Source organism: Prunus avium, chromosome 8, assembly GCF_965620075.1.
Source record: "Prunus avium chromosome 8, drPruAviu1.hap1.1, whole genome shotgun sequence".
NCBI lineage: Eukaryota > Viridiplantae > Streptophyta > Magnoliopsida > Rosales > Rosaceae > Prunus > Prunus avium.
The window spans coordinates 28,022,515-28,035,899 of NC_142291.1; the positions used below are offsets into that span (position 1 = coordinate 28,022,515).

Here is a 13,385-nt window from a genome sequence, read left to right on the forward strand (position 1 = left end):
TCAATTAAAATCTATTTTTCTTCATGTGTGGCTAGAATCACCAAAAATAATAATTCATACCTAATCCAACTCACTTACCTAATGTAACACAAAAAAGATTTGAATTGCCACTTCATCATGTCCCCTAGTAATTTGTCCCCAATGCTTTGCTTTCTATGTGAAGCAAAGAAACCTTAGATAATGATGAAATTGTTCTTTGGTTACCATAATCATCATATACATGATATCTATGAAATCCAAAGCAAAATTCATTGTATTATTATTATTGTTTTTTTAGACTTTTCCTATTGAAAGAGACGATAGCAAATTAAACTCACACACACTACACGAACCTAGGACCTTTCCTGAAGGAACAATTGCTCCAAATCACTACATTAGTGGGTCCTTTGCAAATTCATTGTATTCTTAAGTGCTTCTTAATAATTCAGATTCAATTTTACTTTATTTCTCTATGTGAAGCAAAGAAACCTCAGATAATGATGAAATTGTTCTTTGGTTACCATAATCATCATATACATGATATCTATGAAATCCAAAGCAAAATTCATTGTATTATTATTATTATTTTTTCAGACTTTTCCTATTGAAAGGACCGATAGCAAATTAAACTCACACACACTATACGAACTCATGACCTTTCCTGAAGAAACGATTGCTCCAAACCACTACATTAGTGGGTCATTTACAAATTCATCGTATTCTTAAATGTTTCTTAATCATTCAGATTCAATTTTACTTTATTTCTTTACGCCTCACTTCTTCCCACTTGTATTTTCCTTGAAAAGATATTTCCTAATTAAAAAAGTGGGTAAGTTGGGTTAGAGAGAGAGAGAAGGGGGGAGAGAGAGAGAACAACCCTTTATTTCCATTTAGGTGCAAATGATCATTTCACTAAAAAGACAAACTTTAATTCTAAAGAAAAAATGATCATGTACTACAAAGAATCATTAAAGGCCATCAAGTACACACCAATTTTACACAACCAAAACCTACCCATTTCTGGATTAAAAAAAATAACCTACCATTTCACCCAAATTTCATTCCTTTGTTTCCCAGAGTCAGAGATAGTGTTTAAAAACAGAGCATCCCTTTGTTCTCAGAGAAAAAAAAACAGAGCATCATTTTTGTTCATAGACACATATTCCCAATGCTTGACAGCCTAGAAATCACAAAAAAAATCACACAAGGGTCCCTTCAGTAAATTCCCTAAACAATTGGGTCACAGCAATAATTGTATAGAACATTTCCATTGTTCACGTTTTTTTCTTTTAAATTTAATTTTTTTAAATTTAAAATTTTGCTGTTTATAAGATTTCCATAGAAGAGGAGAAAAATAGGAAAGAAAAAAAAACAGTGGATGGGTGTGAGCTGGAATGGGCGGGATTACCGGAGGTCAAATTCAACCCAACCCACTGAGACTCACAGACAGAACCGGCGTCGGACCTGGGTTCAGACCCATCACCGAGTCACGAGTCCAAACCCCGAGTCAATCACTCAGCTGATTCAGCCACAACCACATTGGCCAGCCCACATTTTGAAGACTTCAACTTTCCATGTCTTTCAGTGACAGCAGCCCCTTCAACACAGAAACCAAATAAAATAGAGAAGGTAAGAGAGAAAATCAAGGTTTGGTTTTCTCTCTGTGTTTTGTTTTTGTTTTTTGTATGCAGCTGTTGATAGTCCACAGTTGCTCTTTGAGCTTTGACCAGCCACTTTCTGTCCCTCTCTCCCTCTCTCTCTCTCCAAATTTATTAATAATTAATTAATGGGTTTTTCATTTTCTAAATTTTACGTCTTTTCTCTTTTTTTTTCTCCTTGATTTGTCAACTGAAGAAGCTGAAGATTTTTGGAGTAAAGAAAGGAAAGCAAAGAAAGTGGAGACAGATTTGTCTGCCTCTCTCTCCATCTCTCAACAGTTTCTAGTGGAGACTCAAAGCGTGTGAATTTGAGGTAAGTGTCTTCCATTTTGGCTTTTCTTTTTGAAGAGAGAGAGAGAGAGAGAGAGTTGGGGGCTTTTAGAAAGAGAAATGCATTGTTATTGTGTACAGGGCATGTGTAATTCTGGGGAGTTCTATAGCAGTCAAACACATGTACATGTTTGAGATTGTGTGTGTGAGAGAGAGCTAAGATGGGCATGGTTGGATCTTTATGAGCCATGGTGGATCAGCGAAGCATAGTCTCTTGTGCCTTGTTTTTGGTGGTGGTGTTGCTGTTTGAGCCCACATTTGAGCAACAGAGCCAGCCATTGCCATTGGGTTCAACCACTGAGCGAGTGGCTCTGCTTGAGCTCAGATCGTCCTTAGGGTTGAGAAGCAGGGATTGGCCCATAAAGGAAGACCCTTGCTTAATCTGGAGAGGGATTCAATGCCAGAATGGTAGAGTTGTTGGGATTAAAATTTCTGGGTTTAGGAGGACTCGACTTGGCAGTCAAAACCCACAATTTTCAGTCGATGCTTTAGCCAATTTCACCCTTTTGCAGTCGTTTAATGCCTCCAATTTCTTGCTTCCGGGTTCCATTCCTGACTGGTTTGGCCAACAAGTTGGGTCCCTGCAAGTGCTTGATCTCACTTCTTGTTCTGTACTTGGTCCTATTCCATTGAGTCTCGGAAATTCATCCAATCTAACTGGTCTGTATTTGTCTCATAATAACCTTACTGGGACAATTCCTGCTAGTTTGAGCCAGTTGTTTCGCCTTTCCATTTTTGATCTTTCGCGAAATCGGCTCACTGGATCCATTCCTACATCATTTGGCAATCTTCGGAATCTTTCTGTGCTTGACATTTCTGGGAATTACTTATCCGGGTCCATTCCTCCGGGCATTGGGACCCTCATGAAGCTTCAGTATTTGAACCTTTCAAGTAACATGTTGTCTGCTTCAATACCTGCTCAACTTGGGGACCTTGATAGCCTGGTTGACCTTGATCTCAGTGCCAATATATTGGCCGGGTCAGTACCTTCGGATTTGAGGGGGTTAAGGAATTTGCAGAGAATGATAGTTGCAGACAATTTGCTTAGTGGGACTTTGCCAGACAATCTGTTTCCGACTTCAACACAGTTGCAGGTCATAGTTCTGAGAAACAACAGTTTCACGGGGGGTCTTCCTAAAGTGCTGTGGTCAATGCCCGGATTGAGTCTTCTTGATGTGTCTGGCAATAATTTCACTGGTCAGCTTCCCAATTCTAGCTTGAATGCTAATGCCACTGCTGCAGTATTCAATATTTCTCAGAATTTGTTCTATGGAAGTCTTACGCCTTTTCTTGGAAATTTCAGTGTTATTGATATTTCGGGAAACTATTTTCAAGGTGGTGTACCAGGCTATGTGGGCACTAGTGCATCTCTTGATCGCAACTGCCTTCGAAATGTGAAGAATCAAAAGACTTTGGCAGAATGTTCATCATTCTATACTAGTAGGGGTTTGACTTTTGATAATTTCGGACAGCCAAATTCTACACAACCTCCTCCTCCAGTAAAACCTCCTGGGAAGAGCAATAAAAAGGTGATCATATTAGCAGCAGTTTTGGGGGGAGTTGGTTTGATTGTGCTCTTAGTGTTGATTTTGGTGGTACTACTACTACGTTTACGCAAGAGGAGCACTACAACTGAAAGAGGGGTTGGTGTGGGGCCAATTACTACAGGCAGCGGTCCACCACCGCCTGGAGGATCAATTAACTTTTCTAGTGTAGGAGATGCATTCACATATCAGCAGCTGCTCCAAGCCGCAGGTGACTTCAGCAATACAAACTTGATTAAAAATGGTCACTCAGGGGATCTCTACAGAGGTGTCTTGGAAAATGGGATCCCTGTGGTCATCAAAAGGATTGATTTACGCTCAATGAAAAAGGAAGCATACATACAGGAATTGGAGTTCTTTAATAAGGTGTCACATACAAGATTTGTTCCCCTTTTGGGACACTGTTTAGGGAATGAGAATGAGAAGTTCCTTGTCTACAAATATATGCCAAATGGGGACTTATCAAGTTCCTTGTACAAGAAAACCAACACAGTGGATGATAGTTTACAGTCCTTGGATTGGATAACAAGATTAAAGATTGCATTAGGTGCAGCAGAGGGTCTCTCCTATCTGCATCATGAATGCAATCCCCCCCTCGTTCACAGGTAGGTTAAGAGTTACTACTTGTTAAGTTTCAATTCTTCCCCTTCTGATATTTTTCATTTATTCTCCATGCAATTAGGTTCTCATAATTTCCTTTATTTCTGACTTATATTATCTCTTTAGTTCTTTGTTTTAGATGGATATGTAACATTGATTTTTAGATGGAGTTTATTTTCTGTAACATTTCCTCAAGAAGGGCACTAATTTAATGGCGTCTTTAGGATTTCTAAGGGCTTTCTGTGCAACATTAGAAGTTAAAACCACTTAGGAACTCGCATCAACTACTTGTTCAACATTAGAAGTTAAAACCATTTAGGAACTCGCATCAACTACTTGTTCATTTCAGAGGCTCTATGACACTAAAGCTAAAGATACAATGGACTAATTATGCCTTTGTAAGAGGTTCTCTCATTCAAATTTTGCACTCTCAGTACATTGAACTGAGACAAACCATAGCATATGTTATTCTTTTGACAAAATTTCATTGTTCCTAGTCTCAGGAATAAAAAATCAGAGATGGTCAAATATTGGTCAAGATATTCCTGTGTTTATCGGTTACAAGAAACTATATAATGGGTTTGACAAATTTAAGGGGAAGATAATGTTTTTATCTTGTTTTATTTCATTTATAAAAATAGCTGAGCATCAATTATGGTTGAGAGGAGATTATAATATCCCTGAGGCATAAAGTCATATGCTTGAATGTGTCAAAAGCCAATTTGACTTTAGACTAAATCTTCAACATAATTCAGTATCAGATGGCTATTGCAGTGGATTAGTTAATGGAGTTTGCATATTTAAAGTACAGAAGTGATGGGAAAGCTATAGATTTGTATCTCAAATGAATGTCACAGGCACAAGATGGGGAATCTATAAATTTGTTCAATAAGCTTCCTGGTAATGATTTATCTGTTTGAGGTTTTGAACTGAGGCCTGGCACTCTCTTGAAATTCAACTTGACCAACTTGAAGGCATGGTTGTTATACAGATAGTGATTGATGATTGCGACATTTAGGTCTAAGCAAGATTGTTCTTAAAAGAATAAAATAAAATATAAATTTGGATGATTACTGTTTAGGTAGAAACGAATATGTAGCAAAATATTGGAACTGTTACTATTTTCATATGTTAATTATATATGTAAATTCTTCAATGAGTGAAGATTTTTATGTGCTGCATCTTTGCACTTTGTCAACAGTCAATTTGTTTAGGTGAGAGTGAGCAACCCAGTTTTGTTAGTTTATTATTCTTGTTAGTGCAATTGATGATCTCACAAGCCAGATTATAGAACTTATGCCTAGTGGTGCATGTAGTGACATAGCTTTCTTTTGGTCAATGAAGGGATGTTCAAGCAAGCAGTATACTTCTGGATGATAAATTTGAAGTGCGGCTAGGGAGCCTGACTGATGTCTGTTCTCAAGAAGGAGATACTCATCAAAGCAGAATTACCAGGTTGCTGCGGTTGCCACAGTAAGTGTCCTGTTCATAATTGTATCTATTCACCTGTCTCCTCTTTCCAAACTGTGACTATTCCTGGAGGAACAATTTCTATTTGTTTTATATTTTATTGTCTATTTATTTTTGATATATCTTGCTATTCAGTCAATTGTTGAGTTACTATGGTAACTCCTGACATGTCTAGTCTTTTTTGCAAAGACATCATGTAAATTTTCTTTTATATCCATTTCTTGCTGCTGTCCTAGTTGCTTACTCCATATGTTTTCCTTGCCTTTTATTTTAATTTTAAATCCAGTATTGCTTTAGTAATTGTTTCTTGCAATATATCTTCTACATTAAACGAGTTTCTTTAATTCTCATAATATCTGCCGTCCCAAAAAAAAATAAAAATCTCATGATATCAGCATGTCCAATGAAAAACCCTTAGGTGCGACCACATGATGAGTTCTATCTTCCCCCACCCCACCCCCTACAAATTTTTAACTGACTCAGTGGTATTCCTTCTGCTATTCGCTTGTTAACACGACACATGTTTTTTGTCTGCCATATCTTTTATAAGACATTTTGTGTTAATTGGTATTAGCTATCTTTGCCCCCTAAACGAAGCTAAAGCCTGAAACAAGGTTACGTGATGTGGATCCTGTCAAACTAAGAATTATTATCATACACCTAATTGTATTTGTTTACGTCATCTTTGCTGAATTAGGTGTAGCCTTTTGCATTAGGTTTATTATCATTTGTAAAGATTTAATAGATCTGCGTGTATACAGTTCTTATTAGTTTTCCTTTTACAATGCAGGTCATCTGAGCAAGGTGCTTCTGGTATGTACATATCTGGTTATAAAACTTCACATCATTTTAACTCCTTTTTACTTTTATGTCTTGCTGTCCTTTTATTGATTTCCTAACACTGAAACAGACTTGTGGCTCGTTGGGCCAACTATACATGTTAATTTCTTTTTCTTTTTTTCATAAAAGTTTTATTAGACATTTCCTTTAGGCTTTTGGATCTTTGAGGCATTAAAGAGTGACTGAAATGTTTAATAACGCTCAAAGGCTCCATATGTTTGGACGGAAAATAGTTCCACAAAATTTTCTGTTGTTTGTTTTAACTAAAATGAGAAAACTTAAAAAGAAATACAAGCATTTGTTTCATTTTTTATTTTTTGTCAGGAAATGTTGTCTTAAGGGCGAAAAAGAAAAAAAGCCTTTTCCTACCCTTATATGAGTTGAATGCCATAACCAAAATACAAGCAAGCATCTTCTTCTTGCCTATTTAATTTCCAAACGACTAACTTATTATTTGGTAAAGCTTTAAGTGGTGTAGCTTATATTTTTAAATCCGGGGTAGTTTATGCTTTTGTTTCTATCACTAAGGCTTCAAGCTCATCTTAGTCCATAGTGAATTATGATCCTTAGCTATTTTTTGTTATTTTCTTGCACTCGAATAACCCAATTCTTTATCTCTCTCAAATTACCAGGTTCATCGACAGCATTATGTGCCTATGATGTTTACTGTTTTGGGAAGGTATTACTTGAACTGGTAACAGGTAAGTTGGGCATCAGTGCTTCCAGTGATGCTGAAATGAAGGAATTATTAGATCAGACGTTACCGTACATCAATATATATGACAAGGAACTTGTGACAAAAATTGTGGATCCATCTCTGATTGTGGATGAGGACCTATTAGAGGAAGTGTGGGCCATGGCCGTTGTGGCCAGGTCCTGCCTAAATCCCAAGCCCTCAAGGCGCCCCCTAATGAGATATATTCTCAAGGCTTTGGAAAATCCTTTGAAGGTGGTGAGGGAAGATAGTTCTGGCTCTGCAAGGCTCAGAACAACCTCTTCCAGAGGGTCTTGGAATGCTGCTGTGTTTGGTAGTTGGCGCAGCTCGTCTGAGGTAGTGGTCATACCAGGAGCCTCCACTACCAAAGGGGAAGGAGGGAGTGGCTTAAAACATTCAGGAACCACCGGTTCGCAGGGAAGTGGCCCAAATGGTGGTGGTGAACTTTCATCCTCACGCAGACGGCATTCTAGGGATATATTCCCCGAACCATCTGGTGTACAAGACGTAGAGAGACCTGACCAGGACTAGCCGATTCATGTTGATTGTTCTTGATTCTTTGTTAATAATACAGCAGGCTAATTTGAGTGCCTGTTTGTTGGTACTCCAGCAAGCTCTTCTTTGGTTTTGGAGTTAGGTGGTGTTCCAAGCCAATTTTTGTACATGGGGGTGGTTCCATGGTCCACAGCTTCCCTTAAGGGACACTGAAGTTGAAGTTGCATGAAATTGCTACATCTTTGGGATGTTGAATGTAGTTTGAGGATGAATCTGGACTCACAGAAAATTTGGTGAGAGAGAAGGATCAGGGGTGCCATCGGCGGATATGGTTCGTATTTGTTGGGAGCGCTTGTTTATCGCGAAAACAAGCTACAAATTTTATGTGTAATTGATTTGTTCTGTTCCTGTTCAGTTTCTGGTCAATGTAAATTGTAATTGTCAAAGATTACTTCATTCAAAGCAGATTTCATATTTTGGTTCAGAAGGAAAACACAACACCAAAAAGGGAATTGGAACAGAAGAGAGCTTCTTTATATACAGAGACTTTTCAGTTCTTAATTGTTATCTCCAGAGTCTACATAGACTGACGCTGATCCCTGAATCGTTCAGCTCTCACCTATCTACCTTTTAACATTATGACTTTCCATTTATCGGGATAAAAAAAGAAGAGAAGAAAACATATTACTTGGTTCATCTGTCAATATTTCTAAAATATTTGACATTGGTGTTGTCATGGACAAGCCTCGGTAACACCATAGCACAGTTGCATTTTTGGTCCAAAGCTGCCTCTTTTTTTGAGCACAAGTGATAATCTAAATTGCAGGGGAGGGAGGTTTCTCACACACACTACCACAGTGCCATGGGGATTCGAATATGAGACCACTAGTCTATAAGTAAGATCATTTTCCAATGGGCTAGACCCTGTTGACCTAAAATTTTATGTTAAAAACAGTAATTTTATACTAATTGATTTGAACTTAAAATCTATAATTTTTTTACATTATCATAACATCACTTGAGATCGCATAAAAAAAAAACATCACATGAGTTGGAAGCTCATGGATAAATACACAATGCGCACTAACTAACAAGCAATGTTAAGGATAGTCATACACGTGGATGACAATGTTAAAATTTTTAACTACCAAGCAATGCTAATAAATATCCATTTTATATTGTGACGCGTACACGAGTTATATCTTACGATCATACATTAGTATCACATCATAATTAGTCTTTTCGCGTAATTTATTAACTAATTTATTTATAATTTATTTTAAATTATTGATACAAGTTATATCGAGAAATAAGAAAGGAATGAAATGGACATGATAAATTCTCTTAATTACTTGAAGGGCAAGTCACGTCAGTCAATCAAAGATAGGTAATTTGAATGACTATGGATTGAGTTGGGATTTACTTTGTAGTGAGAGTTGAGGTGGATAATATCCCATAATCCAAACATTGTGAAATGCTGTGGAGCAGCAAAATCACAGCAAACCCAAAAGAGCGACAATGGTGCTGTCTTCTCCCCTCACTCCACTCCCTTTCCACCATCACCATTACCACCCCCACATTCACCTCCATCAAAACGCACACTCCATCACCAAATTCAACACCTGTTGTTTCCACGAAACCCCACAACCCCATCACCATGACCCCCCAGACCTCCCTCTTCGGAACCACAACTCCAAGTCCACCGCCCTCCTCCTCCAGCGCCTCTCCCACCTCCCCAACCCTAACCCTAGCCACCTCCAGCAACACCCAGACCCTCACCCTTCCGGCCACAAAGCCAAGCTCTTGGAACGCTCTCTCCTCCGCAAGCGCACTCCTCAGTTCCCTGGCTCCATCTCCCTCGACTCTTCCTCTCTCACTTCTCTTGATGATGAAGACGATGAGCATCGGATGATAATGCGGGCCCTGGAGATTCGCAGGAAGGTCACCGCAGAGATTTTCAAGGAGGTTATGAGGACCAAGGGCAAGTTTGGCATCACCTATGCCACCAATTTGGTCGAGACCTTGACCGAATTCCTTGACTACGTCATGGTCCAAGCCGCCACCATGAAACTCTCGCCGGAGTTCTCCAGCTCCACCTATAATTTTCGCGCCAAGACTGTCATTGAAGACTCTGAAGTTGTGCCCTGTATCAGGTAATCAAACACTTCCCTCTCTCTCTGGTATTTTTCTTTGGGGGTTTTAATTTCCAATTTATGTGTTTTTTTGTAGCAATTACATGAGCTATTAGTTAGTAGTGTGCAGGAAACACTTAGAATGAAAAGTAGGGAATTAAAGGGATTTGTTTGTCCACAACTGGGTTTAACAGAGTGTCATTGTATAGGTGGTTGAAGCACAATTCACTCTCATATCCCCAAATTGGGAAGCTCATTTGCTTGTCAAAGGGAGACATTGGCTCAATTAGACGACTTGCTCTGTGGTTGAAGTCAATTCATGTTAAGGGGAGATTTATTGGGGTGGCACTTGTGAAGGCAGGAGATCATTTTTTGGAGCGCAGCAATGAAGAATTGGATGAGGTTGTTGAGTATTTGGAGAGCAATGGAGTTAGGAGGGATTGGATGGGCTGTGTCATGAGCCGATGTCCACAGCTCTTGTCCTACAGTTTAGAAGAAGTGAAAACTCGGGCCGGGTTTTACTTGGATATGGGTATCAATGACAAGGATTTTGGCACAATGGTCTTTGATTATCCCCGGGTACTTGGCTACTATACTCTGGATGAGATGAACCAAAAGGTAGCTGAGTCCTTCTGCAGATCATTGATTCATTGAAATCATATATATTAGGGTTTGATTCAGGAGAATGTGGAGTTTAATACTTACTGATTTGGGTGTATTAACATATATATAAAACTTATTGATTTTCATAAAATTAAAAAAAAAAAAAACACTTACTGATTTGCGTATGCATGTAGTGAGATGCTGCTCTTGTTTATCCAGGTTGACTATTTGAAGGAATTTGGTCTTAGTGCTGAGGATGTTGGAAAATTGCTAGCATTTAGGCCACAGCTGATGGGTTGTAGCATTGAGGAAAGATGGAAGCCTCTAGTTAAGTATTTGTATTACCATGGCATAACTCGGGATGGTATGAGGAGAATGCTTATCATAAAACCGATGGTTTTCTGTGTTGATTTGGACAAAACCATTGTGCCAAAGGTATGCCATACTTCATGCCTTAAACTTTGGTTCAGATGCCTACATATCATGATACCAACCTGAACAATCTAATCTATCTGAATCCTTCTTTCCATTTGGTTACCTTCCATCTCATCCTCTTTTAGGTATCGTTGTTCCCTCAACTACTGTTTAGTTCTCATAATTATTCATGTATTATGTGCACAATAGGTTTATGCTAAATAGACAAACTACATGTTTAATGATTTTGGCACTTATTTTCCATCATGCAGGTAAAGTTTTTTCAGGACATAGGCATTCATGATGATGCGATAGGCAAAATGCTTGTAAAGTTTCCTCCATTGCTAACATACAGCCTCTACAAGAAAATCCGGCCAGTGGTTTGTTTTTTTCTTTTCAAGTTCTGTTATTGTTTCCTATCATTCCCTAAGGTTATACGGTTATTTGTACGAACAGATCCCACCCACCCAGCCCACCTTTCTGAAACACACACCATCCATGCACATGCATCCACACAATTATGTATATCTTTCTGTACCGCAAAATCTATGTAGCAATAGATTTCTAGAAGTTAAACATGGAAATACGTCCTTTTTCATATTGTAGTAAGCTGATTAAAGTGAGGTGTTGTTTTAGGTTCAATTCTGTTTGGTGCATGGGTTAATTTCATTTCAAAGCCCTAAAAATAAATAGATTAGAATATCAGGTAATTTGATTGAATGAATGAACCTAACATTCTGAGTTTAATATATAGGCATAGTAAATTATTTTTAGTCACAGACTAAATGAAATCTGATAACTTATTTGATTTTGTATTGGTTGTGCTTGTATGTAACTGGTAATTGTTTAATTGCTTCATTGATTGAGGTGTACTTGAGAAAAGCCCAAAAATTACAGATAGTACTCATGAAATAGTTAGAAGTTAGTATTAAAACAGATAGCTGTACTGAGGACTTTTGCATTTATGTAGGTCCTACATGATAAAAATTTAATATCCAGGTTCAGTTTTTAATCAAAAGGAGTAACCTTTAGCATTCCCCTTTGGTAACATGTTACTCGAATATCATACAGGTCATATTCTTGATGACCAAAGCTGGAGTTAGTGAGAGGGATATTGGAAAGGTAATAGCTTTGGGACCAGAGCTCTTGGGATGCAGCATTGTGAATAAGCTTGAGGTTAATGTGAAATATTTTCTATCCCTTGGCATACATCTTAGAGTTTTGGGTGAGATGATTGCTGATTTTCCCATGCTGCTCCGGTACAATATAGATGTTCTCCGTCCAAAGTACCGTTACTTGAGGAGAACTATGGTCCGCCCTTTGCAAGATCTCATTGAGTTTCCAAGGTGAAAGCATCACAACAGAAATTCAAGCTTTGGGAATTCAAATTCAACCTTACCTTGTCAATTTGTGCTTATTCATTTGTATAATAATTTATCTTCTTTCTTCTCTACTATTGGATTTGACCATGATGAAATCATGTCCAGGTTTTTCAGCTACTCCCTCGAGGGCAGAATTATTCCAAGGCACAAGGTTCTGATAGAGAATTGCATTAATTTAAAACTACGCTACATGCTGGCTAGCACAGATGAAGAGTTTGAGGAGAGGGTCAAGGCTATAGTGGAAAGGCGCAAAAGATTTGAATCTGGTGTCACAAGTGAGGATGTTTCTAATTCCCAAACAGGTGATGACGATGAATTTCCTGTGAAGGGAGTTATGCTTGATGAAAGTGAAAGTGAGGTAGAATTAACTATGTTTGATGACGGTGAAAGTGAGGCAGAATCAACTATGCTTGATGACAGTGATAGTGAGGCAGAATTATAGTTACTCTGCTTGTCGCAGTAGGTGTACCACACTAAGATGAACAATGCTCCGACTTACCAGTCACAATCTCTTGACTTACAAAACTAAACTTAAGTTATAGTCAAGCTGTCAAAAGAGGAAGAGATTTGTTGCTTAGGAAATCCATGGCTGCCGTCTCCAAAGAATGTTCCAGACAGTGAAGAGTATGAACCATGAAGAGAGATGATGCCCTTAGGTATGAAGCCTATGCTTGATGTTCTCTTTATGATGTATATTTTTCTTTTACAAGTGCTTTATATGTTATTGAACTATGCTCATCCGTTGTCAAAAATGATGTAACAGTTGGTCATTTAGTCCATAGACGTATGGCGTTAGTGAATCCGCTGCATGATGCAGAAGAAAGCAGAAGAAACAATGAACCACCTTTCCCTCCACTGTTCTGTAGCCCGAGAGTGCAGGGCGTTCGTTTCGGCGGCCATTGCTGTTGGGTGTTGGCAAGTTTGCTTCTCATGCAGTACTTGGCGAAGTTGCTGTTGTATAGCTCAAGAAATCTGTTTTAATTTATAGTATTCTCTTAGACTCGTCCAAAGCCAGAAATGTAGGTAGTAGAGTAGCTAGTTAGAATTCATAAATTCTCTACGCTTGTAAAGGTATACAAAGTATATACTGGGGCCTTTCTTGCCCCTTATTTATTTATTTATTATTAATACATTTGGTATACTTCAATTTAAATCGCTGGTTAAAGCATGCACATGTAAAGGATTCGAGCTTGAGGCTGGCAAAGGCTGTGAAATTACGAAAT

At 38.3% G+C, this 13,385-nt stretch overlaps 2 protein-coding genes across 3 annotated transcripts; both read left to right on the top strand.

Moving 5' to 3' along the window:
* Positions 1–1,053: 1,053 nt before the first annotated feature.
* LOC110770332 (Leucine-rich repeat protein kinase family protein) lies at positions 1,054–8,192 on the top strand. 2 transcript variants are annotated; one of them, XM_021974463.2, is made up of 6 exons: positions 1,054–1,608; positions 1,834–1,950; positions 2,049–4,116; positions 5,456–5,584; positions 6,372–6,394; positions 7,054–8,192. In XM_021974463.2, exons 3-6 carry the CDS (start codon positions 2,156–2,158, stop codon positions 7,665–7,667), a joined length of 2,727 nt encoding a protein of 908 aa, XP_021830155.1. In that variant the 5' UTR covers positions 1,054–1,608; positions 1,834–1,950; positions 2,049–2,155; the 3' UTR covers positions 7,668–8,192. The 2 variants fall into 2 exon arrangements, with proteins under 2 accessions (XP_021830155.1, XP_021830149.1); XM_021974457.2 differs by having other exon boundaries at positions 1,834–4,116.
* Positions 8,193–9,066: 874 nt separating this feature from the next.
* Positions 9,067–13,294, top strand: EMB2219 (Mitochondrial transcription termination factor family protein). The gene is made up of 7 exons (XM_021974534.2): positions 9,067–9,784; positions 9,973–10,381; positions 10,586–10,801; positions 11,053–11,160; positions 11,852–12,126; positions 12,268–12,818; positions 12,926–13,294. Exons 1-6 carry the CDS (start codon positions 9,150–9,152, stop codon positions 12,602–12,604), a joined length of 1,980 nt encoding a protein of 659 aa, XP_021830226.2. The 5' UTR covers positions 9,067–9,149; the 3' UTR covers positions 12,605–12,818; positions 12,926–13,294.
* Positions 13,295–13,385: the final 91 nt, after the last annotated feature.